At 38.5% G+C, this 13,958-nt stretch overlaps 1 protein-coding gene across 6 annotated transcripts in view; it reads left to right on the top strand.

Annotated features, from left to right (window-relative positions):
* The window catches only part of CPEB4 (cytoplasmic polyadenylation element binding protein 4), a 75,133-nt gene that overhangs the window by 46,779 nt on the left and 14,396 nt on the right, over positions 1-13,958 (top strand). For 3 of the 6 annotated variants that reach the window (XM_053566601.1, XM_053566604.1, XM_053566602.1), the window contains 2 exons: positions 10,087-10,110; positions 11,815-11,988. In XM_053566601.1, coding sequence (XP_053422576.1) covers positions 10,087-10,110; positions 11,815-11,988 — 198 coding nt within the window. The remainder of the gene's footprint in view (positions 1-10,086; positions 10,111-11,814; positions 11,989-13,958) is intronic. The other 3 variants (XM_053566603.1, XM_053566605.1, XM_053566606.1) reach the window with 1 other exon arrangement.

Genomic DNA, 13,958 nt, shown 5'->3' on the forward strand with positions numbered 1-13,958 from the left:
TTTAGAGGACAATTTAAACCATTCACATTACTTGAGAGAATTGATAAACCTGGTTGTGTTTTGCTTGTCATGATTTTCGGATGTCCAGTAGACATTTTTAATCCTTTAACCACTGTGGAAGTTGGGTTTTGTACAAAAATTTCTGGGTGAGTTTACTTTGGAGATGGAGCATTGCGCTGGTTGTTGTGGAGGATGGGTCTGAGAATATCCTGGACAGCTGGTTTAGTTATGGCAAATTTCTTCAACATGTATATGTCATTAAAGTATTTGGTTTCTCCATCATAAATGAAACTCAGTTTAGCTGGATACAGGATCCTGGACTGGAAGTTGTTTTGGTTTAGGAGATTCAAGGTCGATGACCATCTTCTTCTGGCTTGAAATGTTTTGGCTGAGAGATCTACAGTCATTCTGATACTTCTCCCTTTGTAGGTGATGCTTTTCTTATGTCTGGCTGCTTGCAGAATTTTCTCCTCCGTCTTAACTTTGGGAAAGTTAATCACAATGTGTCTAGGAGATGCACTATTTGGATTGAGTCTTGCTGGAGTTCTGAAAATGTCTGCTATCTGAAGTTCTGTATCTTTTGCAATGCTTGGGAAATTCTCCTCCAAAATCTCTTGGAGTAGAGCATCTGTACCTTTAGGACCATCCTCTTCTTCTTCAGGAATTCCTATAAAACGAACGTTTGATCTTTTGGAGTGGTCCCACGGCTCTCTCAGGGAATGATCAGTTTTTGTTCTCCATTTGTCTGCCCCTTTGAGTATTTGGGAATGTTCAAAGTTTTGTCTTCAGTTTCAGAGATCCTTTCTTCTGCCTGGTCAACTCTATTACTGAGGGATTCTACTGTATTTTGGAGCTCCTTAACTCCGTGAGGTCCGCTATCTTTTTTCTCGTTATGTCCATCTCTTTGGTGACTTGGGCTTTGAATTCATTAATTTCTTCTTTTTTTTTTTTTTTGTTTGTTTTTTGTGGTTTTTGGCCGGGGCTGGGTTTGAACCCGCCACCTCCAGCATATGGGACCAGCGCCCTACCCCTTTGAGCCACAGGTGCTGCCCTGAATTCATTAATTTCTTGAGACAACTTTAGAACTACTCTTTGGAATTCAACGTCTATCTTTTTCCACTTTATTTATCTTATTTGGCATCCATATTCTGAATTTGACTTCTGACTTTGCTGCCATGTGTCTGTGCGTGGCATCTTCAGTTGTGTCTCCTCTGTCATTCCTGGTGGGGGTTGATCTACTCTGGTTATTCATGTTGCCAGAGTTCTTCTGTTGGGTCTGCACCATGTTTATTTTCCACTGTTTGGTTATTAGAACTGGTAGGGTGAGATTGAATTGCGGTTCCCAGGTAGTAGAGATAGCCCCTTACCAAGGCAGTAGGCTTTGTAATTATGGCTTGTCTCCTGCAACCTTGCAAAGGCCCCTTTCGGAGTTTTGGCTGGAGACTGAGGACCTACGTGGTGAGATAGCACAAGCTAGCTCTGTTTTGATATCAACCAACCTCTACCCTATCCTAAGAAACCACAGTATTAGGTTTAAATCTCAACCGTGAAGAGAGATAAACAGCTGTGGTGCCCCAGCCCCCACCCTTCAGCTCTTTTCTACCACAGAGCTTTGAAGGTCAACCTCAGAATGTTCCTGAGTGGACAGCCCCAGACACAGGTTCCAATTAAATTGTCTCAGATAGTGCAAACCCTGCTCAGCAGAGAGACATCCAAGGATCTCCTACAGCACAATTAGAGCCAGGGATCCACACTCCCTCCCACCAGACTCAGTCCACACTGTTATCCGTTTCTCTGCTCACAGGCCCAGTTGGAGCCAGGGGCCACACCCCTATCCACTGGTCTCAGTCCACACCCAGGTAGCCTCTGCTTGCCAGACCAGTTGGAGTCAGGGGACCACGCCCTGCCTGCCAGTCTCCGTCTACTGCCTGGCAAGCCTCTATTCAGAGGCTCTGTTAGAGTCAGGGCACTGCACTCTGCCCACAGGTCTCAGTCCTCACCCATAAGCCTCTGCTCACCTGCCCTGCTGGAGACAGGGGACCCCGCCCTAGCCTAAGGTCAAGGGTTCTGTTGGAATCAGGGGGCCATGCACACCTAGCAAGCCTCTGCTTGCAGGCCCAGTGGGGGCTGGGGACCAGCCTTGTCTGCCGAACTCAGTCCCCACGGGGCAACCACTCTCCGGCTGTGGGTGCTGTCAGAGCCGGGGGTTCTGCACTCCGTTGCACCAGACACAGCCTGAACCGAGGATAAAACCATCACTGGCTGGGCATAGTCATAACCAGGGGACTGCTCCTCCTCCCGCTGAGTGTTCCTTTGTTCCCACACCCTCTTTCTTCCCCATTAGTTACAGATTCCATCCTGATGGTTGGTGGTCCACATTATGCCCCCATCTCTCAGGACAAGACCAAACACTGTGCTCTGCAGGGGGCAGAACTTCAGACCACCATGTGAGATGGGAAAAGGGTGAACTGGGAGTTTGGACTTGTGGGGGAATATATCTGTTCAGTTTTATGCCTGGCATGGTGGTGTCTAGATTCATAAGTGGGACCTCCCTGGAGAAAGAGACCTGGAGTTTAGCGGCTCTCTCCAGCGAGGTAAAATGAGAGGTCTTTAGTTCCCTGCTTGTTCGCAGAGAGCCTAGGGCAGGCCTCCAGCTTGGGGGAGGGGTCTCTTGTCCTCTAGTTGATAGGCTTTGTACCTGAAATTTGTTTTCTGGACTGCTCTTCCTTGGAGTTACAGCTTGCGAAACTTCTTTCTTGGATCAGCTCCCCACCTTTGGCTTCATAGAATCTGATTCTGTCCAGTTTTTCTTCCTCTGCTCAGGAGCCTCTGCTGAGGGTTGCTACCAGTCGGCCATCTTTCCAGAATTCCTCATTGTCCGATTTTAAAGCTGAAAGGAGCTGGTCTGTTTTTTTTTTAATAAGCTCCACACTTTTAATTCTTCATATATCAATTGAGGAAGAAGCACACACAGGTTCAGGTTATTTATTTATTTGCAGTTTTGGCTGGGGCCAGGCTTAAACCTGCCACCCCTGGTATATGGGGCCAGTGCCCTATTCCTTGAGCCACAGGTGCCACCCCATGAGCTGGTCTTTTTTGTCCACCATAAGTAATCTATTCCAGTTTTTAAAAACCTTTAAAAAGGTGATCATGTAGCCACTATACTGTTTCAAACGTAACTTTCCTAGCTCTCCCGCCACCAAGTATCTGTTGAGTTGAAAACTATTTCTTGTTTTGTTGGATAAAAATATGTAGGAGATATTTTCCCTCTTTCTTACATGAACGTTTTAATATGAACATTTGAATTTCAACTAATTTTTATTATATAATTTGTTTTGAAAATTTCAAGCAATAAATCCTCAATAAATAAAAAGAAAAAACTCAGAGTTGTCCAGTTGTCCACCAATTTTTGGCAGTTTATATTGGAATAATGTTGGAATTTCCTCGTCCATATATAAACGAGGTTTACTCACCCATAGATCAAATTACTTATTATTATTGGCTTTGCTCAATCATCAATGTTCATACTATGCCGTGACCTTCATATACTACTCATGGATTGTAAAAGGCAGTGCCAATATAATTCAACAGTGATTGATAATTGCTAAGAATGTTATAGTATACATTCTGAGGAATTACTCAATTTATTGCTGTTTTGTTAGTTGTAGGGGGTTTTTTTGAGGGGCAGTCTTGTGGGAAATTTTTGGATTTTAAATATATTTAAAAACCAAACTTTCTAGCTACTTTTTGGACGGTGTATTAGTTTGCTAGGGCTGCCTTAATAAGAGCCACTGACATTGACTATATATGGCTTAAATGGAAATTTATTGTCACATGGTTCTGGAGGCTAGTAGTACAGGATGGAGATGCCACCAGGGTTGACTTTTTCCTGAGGCATCGCTCCTTGCCTTGTAAGATGGCTGTGTCTTCACCTACTTTTTTCTCTGTGCACGTTTGTGTCCTGATCGCTTCTGAGAAGGGCACCAGTCCTGTTGGATTAGGGAGCCACCCTCATGACCTCACTGAACTTAATTACCTCTTTAAAGATCCTTTAAAGATTCTAGGCATTGAAGGTTAGGATTTCAGCATACAAAATTGGGGTGAGGGGAGACTATCCAATTCCTAGTAAAAGTAAGATGCCTTTTATTAGTAAATTTCATGTAATGGGAATATAGTTAGAATATTCATTTTATGATTAGGAAAAGTAAGCCTGAAACTTAGTTTCTTAGCTAAGTGAGAGAGAGTGCTAAACATAGGTCAGACTTAACCTCAAGTTCCTCTACAGTATCTTGGTTTAGCTCTAAGATAGACATTGGATTAAAAGACTAATTTTTTTAATACAGCTTGAAGCTTTATTTTATCTACGAAACTATCACCACCTCTATATAGAAGTGCCCATGCATTGTACTTTTTTTTTCTTCCCTTAATCTCCAATTCCATTGCTTTAGCCGTTTCAGATAGGAACCTTGTGGCATAAGACAGTTATAGAACAGCAACAAATGTTAGGTTTTAATGAACCCATGGATATATTAATATTTCCCTTCCTCTGAGGATTTCTGTTCACTTAGTAGCATTAACTAAATATTTGCTTGTCCCAGAGGAAGATGTTAGTAAGAAATCTTTCAAAAGTTAGCATAGAACGTATCTCAAACTATTCACACAATAAAAACATTAGTGTCCCCTTTATATGTTGAAATTAAAAAGAATAAAAAAAGTACATCTCTCAATTATTGTTTTTGGAATTAAAGGAAGAATATTATTTGCTTGGAGTAGGAGAGAAATCTATCAAAAGGGAGGGTATAATTTATCCAAGAGAAATGTAGATTATGGTCACCTACTGAAAATGTATAGGCAGAAAGAGGGATGGAGGGAGGAGGGTTGGGCCTTAGTGTGTGTCACACTTTATGGGGGCAAGACATGATTGCAAGAGGGACTTTACCTAACAATTGCAATCAGTGTAACTGGCTTATTGTACCCTCAATGAATCCCCAACAATAAAAAAAAAAAAAAAAAAGAAAATGTATATAATATGATTCTTGTTGCTACAGTAAGGATCAGGCTAAAAGGTCCCTTTGTGGAAAAAATACTATGAAAACATATTGTAAACTCTAAAGTGCTATACAGTTACCCTTAGAATAGAAATGAAAAGCCAAGAGCGATTGTTGAAGATCTAACTTAAGAATATATACATGTGAGTTTACTTTTTCAGAAAACTATGAAGTTATTTTTGAGCATGTGATTGTCTGACCATTACCTATACCTATGGTATCTTTCATTACTCTCTGACTTTCTCTCCCTTTTTATAAATAAGGAAACTGAGGTTAGGGGTATAAAGAGACTAGAGTTGCATTCTTTGCTAAGGTAGGTCTTTACAGATTATAAAGTCATATCCTTATCATATCTTGTGAACATACTTCAAATGTGCCAATAAGCTAATATAAACACAAGCCAATGTGACGTAGGTAATTCTAACTATGAAGCATATATGTAAATTCATTTCGTGGTATTGAGCCTGTAAAATAAGGGGCTAATTTATAAAATCATTTGCATCTTTATTGCATTACATGCTTTGATATTTGTAATGATTGTATTTGCTTTTTGGTTCTACCATCTTTATTCTTTGTTGACAGATTAACTCCTTTTAGTACCAAGCCTTTGATTATATCTTTTTAACTGATTGATTAATTTGGCTAAATTTCCCCCACGTTTTTTTTTTTTTTTTTTTTTCAGTCTTACTGAAATAGTAGGTTATTTGATAATATCTTATTATCTAAGCCACTACTCCCCACACACATTTTTTGTCCAAAGAGAATTTCGTTCTGCCTTTTCACCATGGGGGTGATGAGAGGTGCATACATGCTGAGAGCCAAGTGTAGGTCATAGAAACCTGATAGAATCATTTTTTTCACTGCCTGATAAAACCTAGTAGGAGTTTATCCTTCATGATGAACTCCTGAAGTCTTAAAATTTACAAAATTGGTTAAGTACTTACGTAGGAAAGGGTGCTTTTTAAAAATATATCTTTTTTTTTTTTTAATGTAAGTACCAAGAAGAAAACTAAAAAGGGCCTGTTGACAAACTCAGCATACACAATAATAATAAAATCAAATGGTACAGAAAAGGATAAAACAAGAAGTGAAAGCCACCCCCCATCCCCATCCCAGTTTCTTACAAAAGTGTCCAACCTTTTGGCTTCTTTGCACCACATTGGAAGAAGTTACCTTGGGCCACACATTAAATACACAAACACTAACGAAAGCTGATGAGCAATAAAATAGGTTCATGCATAATTGTCTTGATATCTGCTACCACAGATAAGCAAAAACATCCTCACATAAAGTGCATGCGACCCGGGGGCCATGGGTTGGACACCCTTGGTAGTCTAAAGGTTCTTGTAGTTGTTACTACAAAAATGATTTATGTGTAGTCTCACATACGTATTTATATTTTCTTTATTTGTAAATTTACACAATATGGATTATACACACTTAGATGCCTCATGCCAGCTGCATTTTAGAGAGATTATAGGCACGTGAAAATATGCCACATTTTAAAATGGGTATATGGGCTCGGCACCTGTAGCTCAAGCGGCTAAGGCTCCCACCACATACACCAGAGCTGGTGGGTTTGAATCCAGCATGGGTCTTCCAAACAACAATGATAACCACAACCAAAAATATAGCTGGGCATTGTGGCGGGTGCCTGTAGTCCCAGCTACTTGGGAGGCTGAGGCAAGAGAATCGCTTGAATCCAAGAGTTGGAGGTTGCTGTGAGCTGTGACACCAAAGCACTCTACCCAGGGCGACAGCTTGAGGCTCTGTCTCAAAAAATAAATAAATAAACAAACAAACAAATAAATAAAAATAAAATGGCTATATGCTAAGAATTTCTTCTTAAGCACATATCTCAATTATATACTTTTTTTTTTTTGACTATTGTAAGTGTTGCAACAAATAAGATAAAGATACTTTTAAGGAGATAAGTAATACTTTGTTTTTATATTGAAATATGTAGTGAGAGAAAGTCAGGAAGTCCTGGTCTTTCTGTACCTCATTTGCAAATATGGGATCACAGATTAATGGAATATATTATTAGAGGGAATTCGATGCTAAATATAAGGCTAATAACAGGGAAAGAAAGCATTTGCAAGCAATCCTGTTTTGGAAATAATGTATTTATCAATATCATCATACATCCAGAAGTTATAAAAATTTATGACCATAATATTTTAAGTCCATTTTAACATTCTCAAATCCTGTTAGTGTTACAGCAGATTATTGAGGATTTTATAAACCAAAACAGAGAAATAACAATAAAAGAGGATAAACTTATAAGTAGTATTCATTTTGATTGTGACGAGGTCTTGGGAGATTTTTATTCAATGGTAATAGCATATATTTTAAAAATCATTTAACAGTCTACTTTTTGGCAACTAAAGGAGAATTCTGAGCACAGTTTATTTCAGATGACTTAAGCTTGAACTTTCTTAAAATGCAGATTTCTTTAAACATAATCACAGCCATTATGTGTGAGAAACATCAATAACAAGCAACACTTGACAGTCACAGGCCTGGAAACCTTCTGACATTTTCCTCAGGAAAGCAGTAGGACCTGTTATAAGTATTTTGTCACAAAGTTTGTGCCAGTATAATTTGAAATAGGTGAGAAAAGGGTGCTTAGTGCATCTTTTATACATAGGATAAAGTAGCACCATTTAGCATTCTGTTAATATCTGGGTTCTAGTTACATAGGTTCTAGTTCATTCTGTGGAAAATGCATTGAAATTACAGTTTACTTTTCTGTTATACATCATGTTAAAATTTATACAAAAAATGCATAAACTATTATAATAAGTGGAACTCAAATACATTCTCATTTTACATGTTCTAGAATGCCATAATGCCATTGTTTTTATTTTTTTCAGCATTAATTTATATTGGTTTCCCTGTTTAGGCAATTTTTATGGTTGTAAACATTATACATTTATAGCCTGTTTTTTCTTAATATGAGAAATATCTGCATAGTTTTCAGAATTTAACCATGAATTCTATATGGACTAGCTTAATTTTGCAGTATATAATTAAAGTTTTAAAGTATACATTTGCGGGCGGCACCTGTGGCTTAGTGAGTAGGGCGCCGGCCCCATGTGCCAAGGGTGGCGGGTTCAAACCCAGCCCCGGCCAAACTGCAACCAAAAAATAGCTGGGCGTTGTGGTGGGCGCCTGTAGTCCCAGCTACTTGGGAGGCTGAGTCAAGAGAATCGCCTAAGCCCAGGAGCTGGAGGTTGCTGTGAGCCGTGTGATGCCACGGCGCTCTACCGAGGGCGATAAAGTGAAACTCTGTCTCCACAAAAAAAAAAAAAAAGTATACATTTGTACATGTCAAGGATATTTAATTTTAGCTTTTAATCTATATCCCTTAAAGTTCTTGGAACTATAATTATTTTTGGAAAAGAAGCAAGGAGAGTTTCCTCATCACTTTTGTAGCTTTTATAAAAGCCTGTTCTTTTCAAATATCTGTTTTCTCAGAAATACAAGTAGCATCATCAATCAACTTTTCAAGGTTTGACAGAACCAAGATTTTCAAATCATTTATTTGTTTCCCCAAACTCTTGTCTTTGAAGCAAATGCATTAATAGAATGTTCTTAAACAAGCTTCTGCTTTTGTGATACCACTTTTCTTTCTAACCTATGTCTAATTAACTAAATCAGAAAATACATTTTCTTCCCAATCTTAAGACCTATTATAGTGAAAATCTAACTGCTCAAGGGAGATTTCACCTTATTTTAATCCATTTGCTCAAGTACTTTGTTTATCTATTAGTGGTAAGAATGCATTTTAGTATGAGATACAGTTTCATTTTGGAGAATACCAACATGGTACTCCTGAGTTATACTTATTTAGCATTAGTCTAGAAGGCTAAGTAAGACTAAAACTCTCACCAGTTTGTGCAGTGACTTCTTAAAGGTGCTATTCCTTCCAACTCAAAAACCTATCCCAGTTTGTTGCTTAAACCTCATCCCCAGCCAACTCCCCACTTGTTCTATATGCTTCTGTCTTGGCCACCTTTCCAGCACCCACGCCTGTGACATTGCCAGGCCTGGGATGCCCTTCCCATGTTTTTCCTTTAAGGGCCCCTCAAGTTCTTCTTCCTCACTCTTTTGTCAAAACCAATTACTCCTCTTTTGTTCCTGTTGCCCCTCGCACCTCCCCATACCTAGTATAGCAAAGCATGGAACATTATTATTGTCTGCTTTAAGTTGCTAGTTCCTTAAGATCTACAGAACCTGGTGAGATCAGGCCTTCCAGAAATGTTGCTGAATAGAATTGAGAGGGTTGGACAGGTTGTGCGTCTAAGTGCCAGTTTGTTTTAGGGAAGATATTTTCTCAAAAGTTTCCTGATTTAAAGTTTATACTGTCATTTCCTGAGTATTCAGATATATGTTCCAGGACTGCTAAGTACCTTTCCTTTCCCCCTTGGCTGCAACCTACTTGGTCATAAAAATGCCAAACCTTTTACTTTTCAACATTTGGTACTTGGTAGATTTGATTAGGGACAAGAAACTGTTGGCTAAAAAGAAGTTTATTAACTTGCCAAAAGGTTTCATTTGTTATTATTTTGTTAGGGATTCACTGAGAAATACTGCAAAATTTTTGTTTATCTTCTGGTGAGGAAAAAGTCATGAATTAAATATTGGTATACCAACTAAATTGCTAGTTAGGGAATTCTGAGAGAAAATAAGATTAATATGGTAATAGTTGATTCAGATCATGTTACATGGTGCCTTAGTTTCATTATAGTTTGAACCTTGATTGACAATTAAAGCAAAAAGCTTCCCTTAAAACAATTAAGATACAATAAAGCTTTACAGTGTTCTTGAAGAACTTAAAAGAAAAAAAAAAAGAATGCATTAAATTGACCTCTCACCATCCACTTTCTTGTTTTTGAGACATTTTCCTGGAAATGAAGAGTATAGCCAGTTTTCTTCAGTTTCAAAAGATGGTAGATAAAATCACGGTTGATTCTTTTGACGATGTTTGAAAGGTTGTTTTTTTGTTTTTGTTTTTTTCTCATTTGACATGCAGCAAGGACACATGGGCGAAGGAGAGGTAACATTGTTGTTTCTAACTCTTAAATGTGTCAAATTGTCTACGACTTGAGTTGCCTTTGGAGAGGACCAAAGTTCTCGCTCCATTTCTAACCTTTGTGGGAATGGGCAGGGGGAAATAAAACATGGCTTTGATCCTACATAGTTTTCTGGTATGGTTAACATTTTAGACATTCTCATTTGAAGGAGTTAATAAACTCTAGAGAAATTATCAGAATGGTAGGATTTAGATCGAAGTGATTTCCCTATATTGTATTAGAAACTCAACGTATTTATATTTGAAGATTTGCCTTTTTTCTTTCTGAAAGGGATTTCTTAGAAAAAAATTAATCTTTGTAAAGGAATATATAGTCAGCCTAGTCTCAAATACCTTGGAAGTTTGATTACATTTATGTGCTTAATGTCTACTTTTTTTTTTTAACTAAGTGTAGTACATTTGATTTTAAATGAGATACACTCAATAAATGACTAATCCTATAAATTTCAAACATTGGGGAAAACAGCTCTGGAAATTTTAGGGAATTTTAAAGCATCATTTCCTAAGGTTCTGAATAAACCTATTCTTGCTGCCTTTTTATAGGAAAGTAAGACTTAAATAGCTTAGATTTCAAATATAAGCGATATTTGAAGATCATTCAGGAAATAACCTTCAACTTTATGATTATTTTTTGTCTTCATTTGATATATGGTATTAAAAGATAAATTTGTAACAGATATCCCATTATTATTTGTGTTTAGTAATGGAAATTAGAGACAAGTGTGGGGAAAAAACAACAGTGGAATATTTCAATAAAGGAAGAGCACTTGAGATACATTTCTAGAGGATCCATTAACAAATTCCTCATGTAGTACCTAGAAGTAAATTGGCAGCTGAAAAGTGATAAAACGGTGCTTGAGAGATTCTGCAGCTATTTATATCTCTGTGTTTTCCTTATGATTTAAAAGTTTATATTTTGCTGTCAGGTAACTACGGGAAGACTTGTTACATACATTGGCATCTCTGGTGTTTTCTGGATGATAAGATTTTCAAACAGCAAGTTTAATGACTAGTTTTTAGAAATAGATAGCATCCTTAGCAAGATGATAATTGCCCAGCTAATAATAAATATATCTTACATATCTTTAGCATGCCTAAAAATCTTTAATTCTATAAAATTATGCAATGGATACCAACATTAAATGGGTTTTGATTAAATCCCATTAGTTAAGGAAAACTAAAATGAGCGCTCACTTTAAAAATTGATGTGTTCATTTTAAGCATGTACCTAGAGGAAATTGTATAAGCTATATTGTTTGATCTTTTAAAGAAATTTAAGTGATCTAGTGACTTACATCCAAATTTACTACTTAGTGGACATCTCTAGGTTGCCAGGGGCCTTGGGGGCTGCCAAGGCATCGTGGGCTGTTGCCAAATGCTTTCTAAAGAGTGCTCCCTCCTACTGTGCTTCCAGTCCACCTCCCTCAAGCGTTTGGATCCCAGTGGGCTGCTCGAGCAGTCCCTTATTTAACCATGTACTTTCTCTCTGACTCCGTCAGGACTTTAAGGTGATGGGAATTTCAGAGCATGTCTAAAGGATTCTGTTATTCAGTGAGAAAAATAAAAGCAGCAGTTTTATCGAATCTGCCTTTGTCCTTGTTTCATGTGCATGATAATCAATGGCAAGAAAATTTTTCTGTTAGCTTTTTCCCCTGCTTTCTGTTCCAGGTCAGTCTTCACTGTTTCCAATGGAAGATGGGTTTTTGGATGATGGCCGTGGGGATCAACCTCTTCATAGTGGCCTGGGTTCACCTCACTGCTTCACTCACCAGAATGGGGAAAGAGTGGAACGATATTCTCGCAAGGTGTTTGTGGGTGGATTGCCTCCAGACATCGACGAAGGTATATTTAGAAAGCAGTGTTTATAGCAGAGTACCCATATGGCGCCCATATAGCAGAGTGCACATGGAGGGAACTCACGGAGAGTGGTTACCGTTGTTGTAACGACGGTCTTAACTGGCTCCAGGAATTCAGTCTTGATTATTTTGTTCTTGTCTCCTTTCTTTTTATCATACCATATAAGATTAGTTCACAGAAGGAGCTGATAGAACAGGGCTGTGCAAACCATGTAAAGCAAGGGATTGGGCTACATGGAATAGAGTATAAACATCACTGGGAAAACTTGCCAAGGGTTCTCTTGTTGTGGGCAAGCGTGGGCGCTGATTGCCTTTTTGTCTATTTGTACTGCCTTGTATAGTTCAATTATGTATTTCTTAATTTTTTCCCACCTTTTATGATCATTTCACAAATATATAGTTCATTGTTTTAAATTTTAAAATAGTAGAAGAAGCAAGAACTTTTGAAAACTACAGCCTACAGTTGTACTTCAAGAAAGGGAATCTTAAAAGTTGTATCACTTGTAATTTTTTAATCCAAGTGTTTACAGTGTCATATTTTTTAATCCAAATGTTTACAGCATTTTAAACAGTACATTTAAAATATATGCACTGTTTGTAGGCTTGTTTACAATGTGGAAGGTCCCTGCTTACATAGCATTTACATTCTAGTGGGGGGAAGCCCATAAACAAGGTGTAAAGATGCAAGAAAATAGCTGGCGCGATGGCTCACACCTGTAATCCAGCACTCTGGGAGGCCAAGGCAGGTGGGTTGCCGGAGCTCACAGGTTTGAGACCAGCCGGAGCAAGTGTGAGACTCCATCTCTAAAAAATAGGTGAGCGTTGTGGTGGGTGCCTATAGTCCCAGCTACTCAGGAGGCTGAGACAAAAGGATCTCTTGAGCCCAAGAGTTTGAGGTTGCTGTGAGCCATGACGCCCTGGCACTCTACTGAGGGTGACGAGGTAAGATTCTGCCTGCAAAAACAAAAGGATGCAAGAAAATATCAGAGAATAAGTGTTGAAAAGCAAACAGGATGGTGTGATATATGGACACAGGGAGCCTTCTAAGATTATGTGATTGAGGAAACTGTCTTTGAAGAAGTGATACGTGAGCTGAGACCTGAATAAGGAGCCAAGCTCTGCAGAGATTTAGAATGACAGTTGTTCAGGCATAGCTATTCATCTGTGGTTCTAAGTAACTCTAATAAAAATTCAAGTAGCAGACCTTGTAGCAAACACATATCTTTGGTGGTTTTCCTATTTTCTTTTGTCTTGGTTTCCTGAAGGGAATTGGAAATAAACTAAGGCACATATGGAGAATAGAATAGATCTCTGTAAAAATCTGTAAGGTCTAATAATAAGGTTTAATAATTTCCATTTAGACTGGGATCAAACTTAACAAGTCCCTTCTTTAAAATGATCAGTTTGGTTGGGTGTGGTGGCTCATTCTTGTAATTCCAGCACTTTGGGAGTTTGAGGCAGGAGGATTGCTTGAGGCTTGGAGCTGAGCCTGAGTAGCACAGTGAGATCTTGTCTCTACAAGAAATAGAAAGATTAGCTGAGGGTGGTGGTGTGTGTCTGTAGCCTCAGCTCCTGAGGAGCCCGAGGAAGGAGGACTGCTTGAACCCAGGAGTAGGAGGTTGACGTGAGCTACAATGACACTACACTATCTAGCCTGGGTAATAGTGCACACCCAGTCTCAAAATAAAAGTTAAAAGATCAGTCTTTTAAAAACTTGAGACAAAAATGGTTCTAAAAAAGCCAAAATTGAAATAAACTCAGGGGTTTTGTTTTGCTTTTGCCTATTATAAAAATATCCCGGCGAAAGCTTTGCTAACAATGAGCAACTTTCTCTCCTGCCCTCAGAACGTAGCTTAAGAATATTGTGTTCTACACAATAAACTTACAGGGTTCATGGGGAAAATAGGATTAAAGGTAAATCATCTAAAACCTAATGAACTTTGTACCTGAGACACG

Source organism: Nycticebus coucang, chromosome 17, assembly GCF_027406575.1.
Source record: "Nycticebus coucang isolate mNycCou1 chromosome 17, mNycCou1.pri, whole genome shotgun sequence".
NCBI lineage: Eukaryota > Metazoa > Chordata > Mammalia > Primates > Lorisidae > Nycticebus > Nycticebus coucang.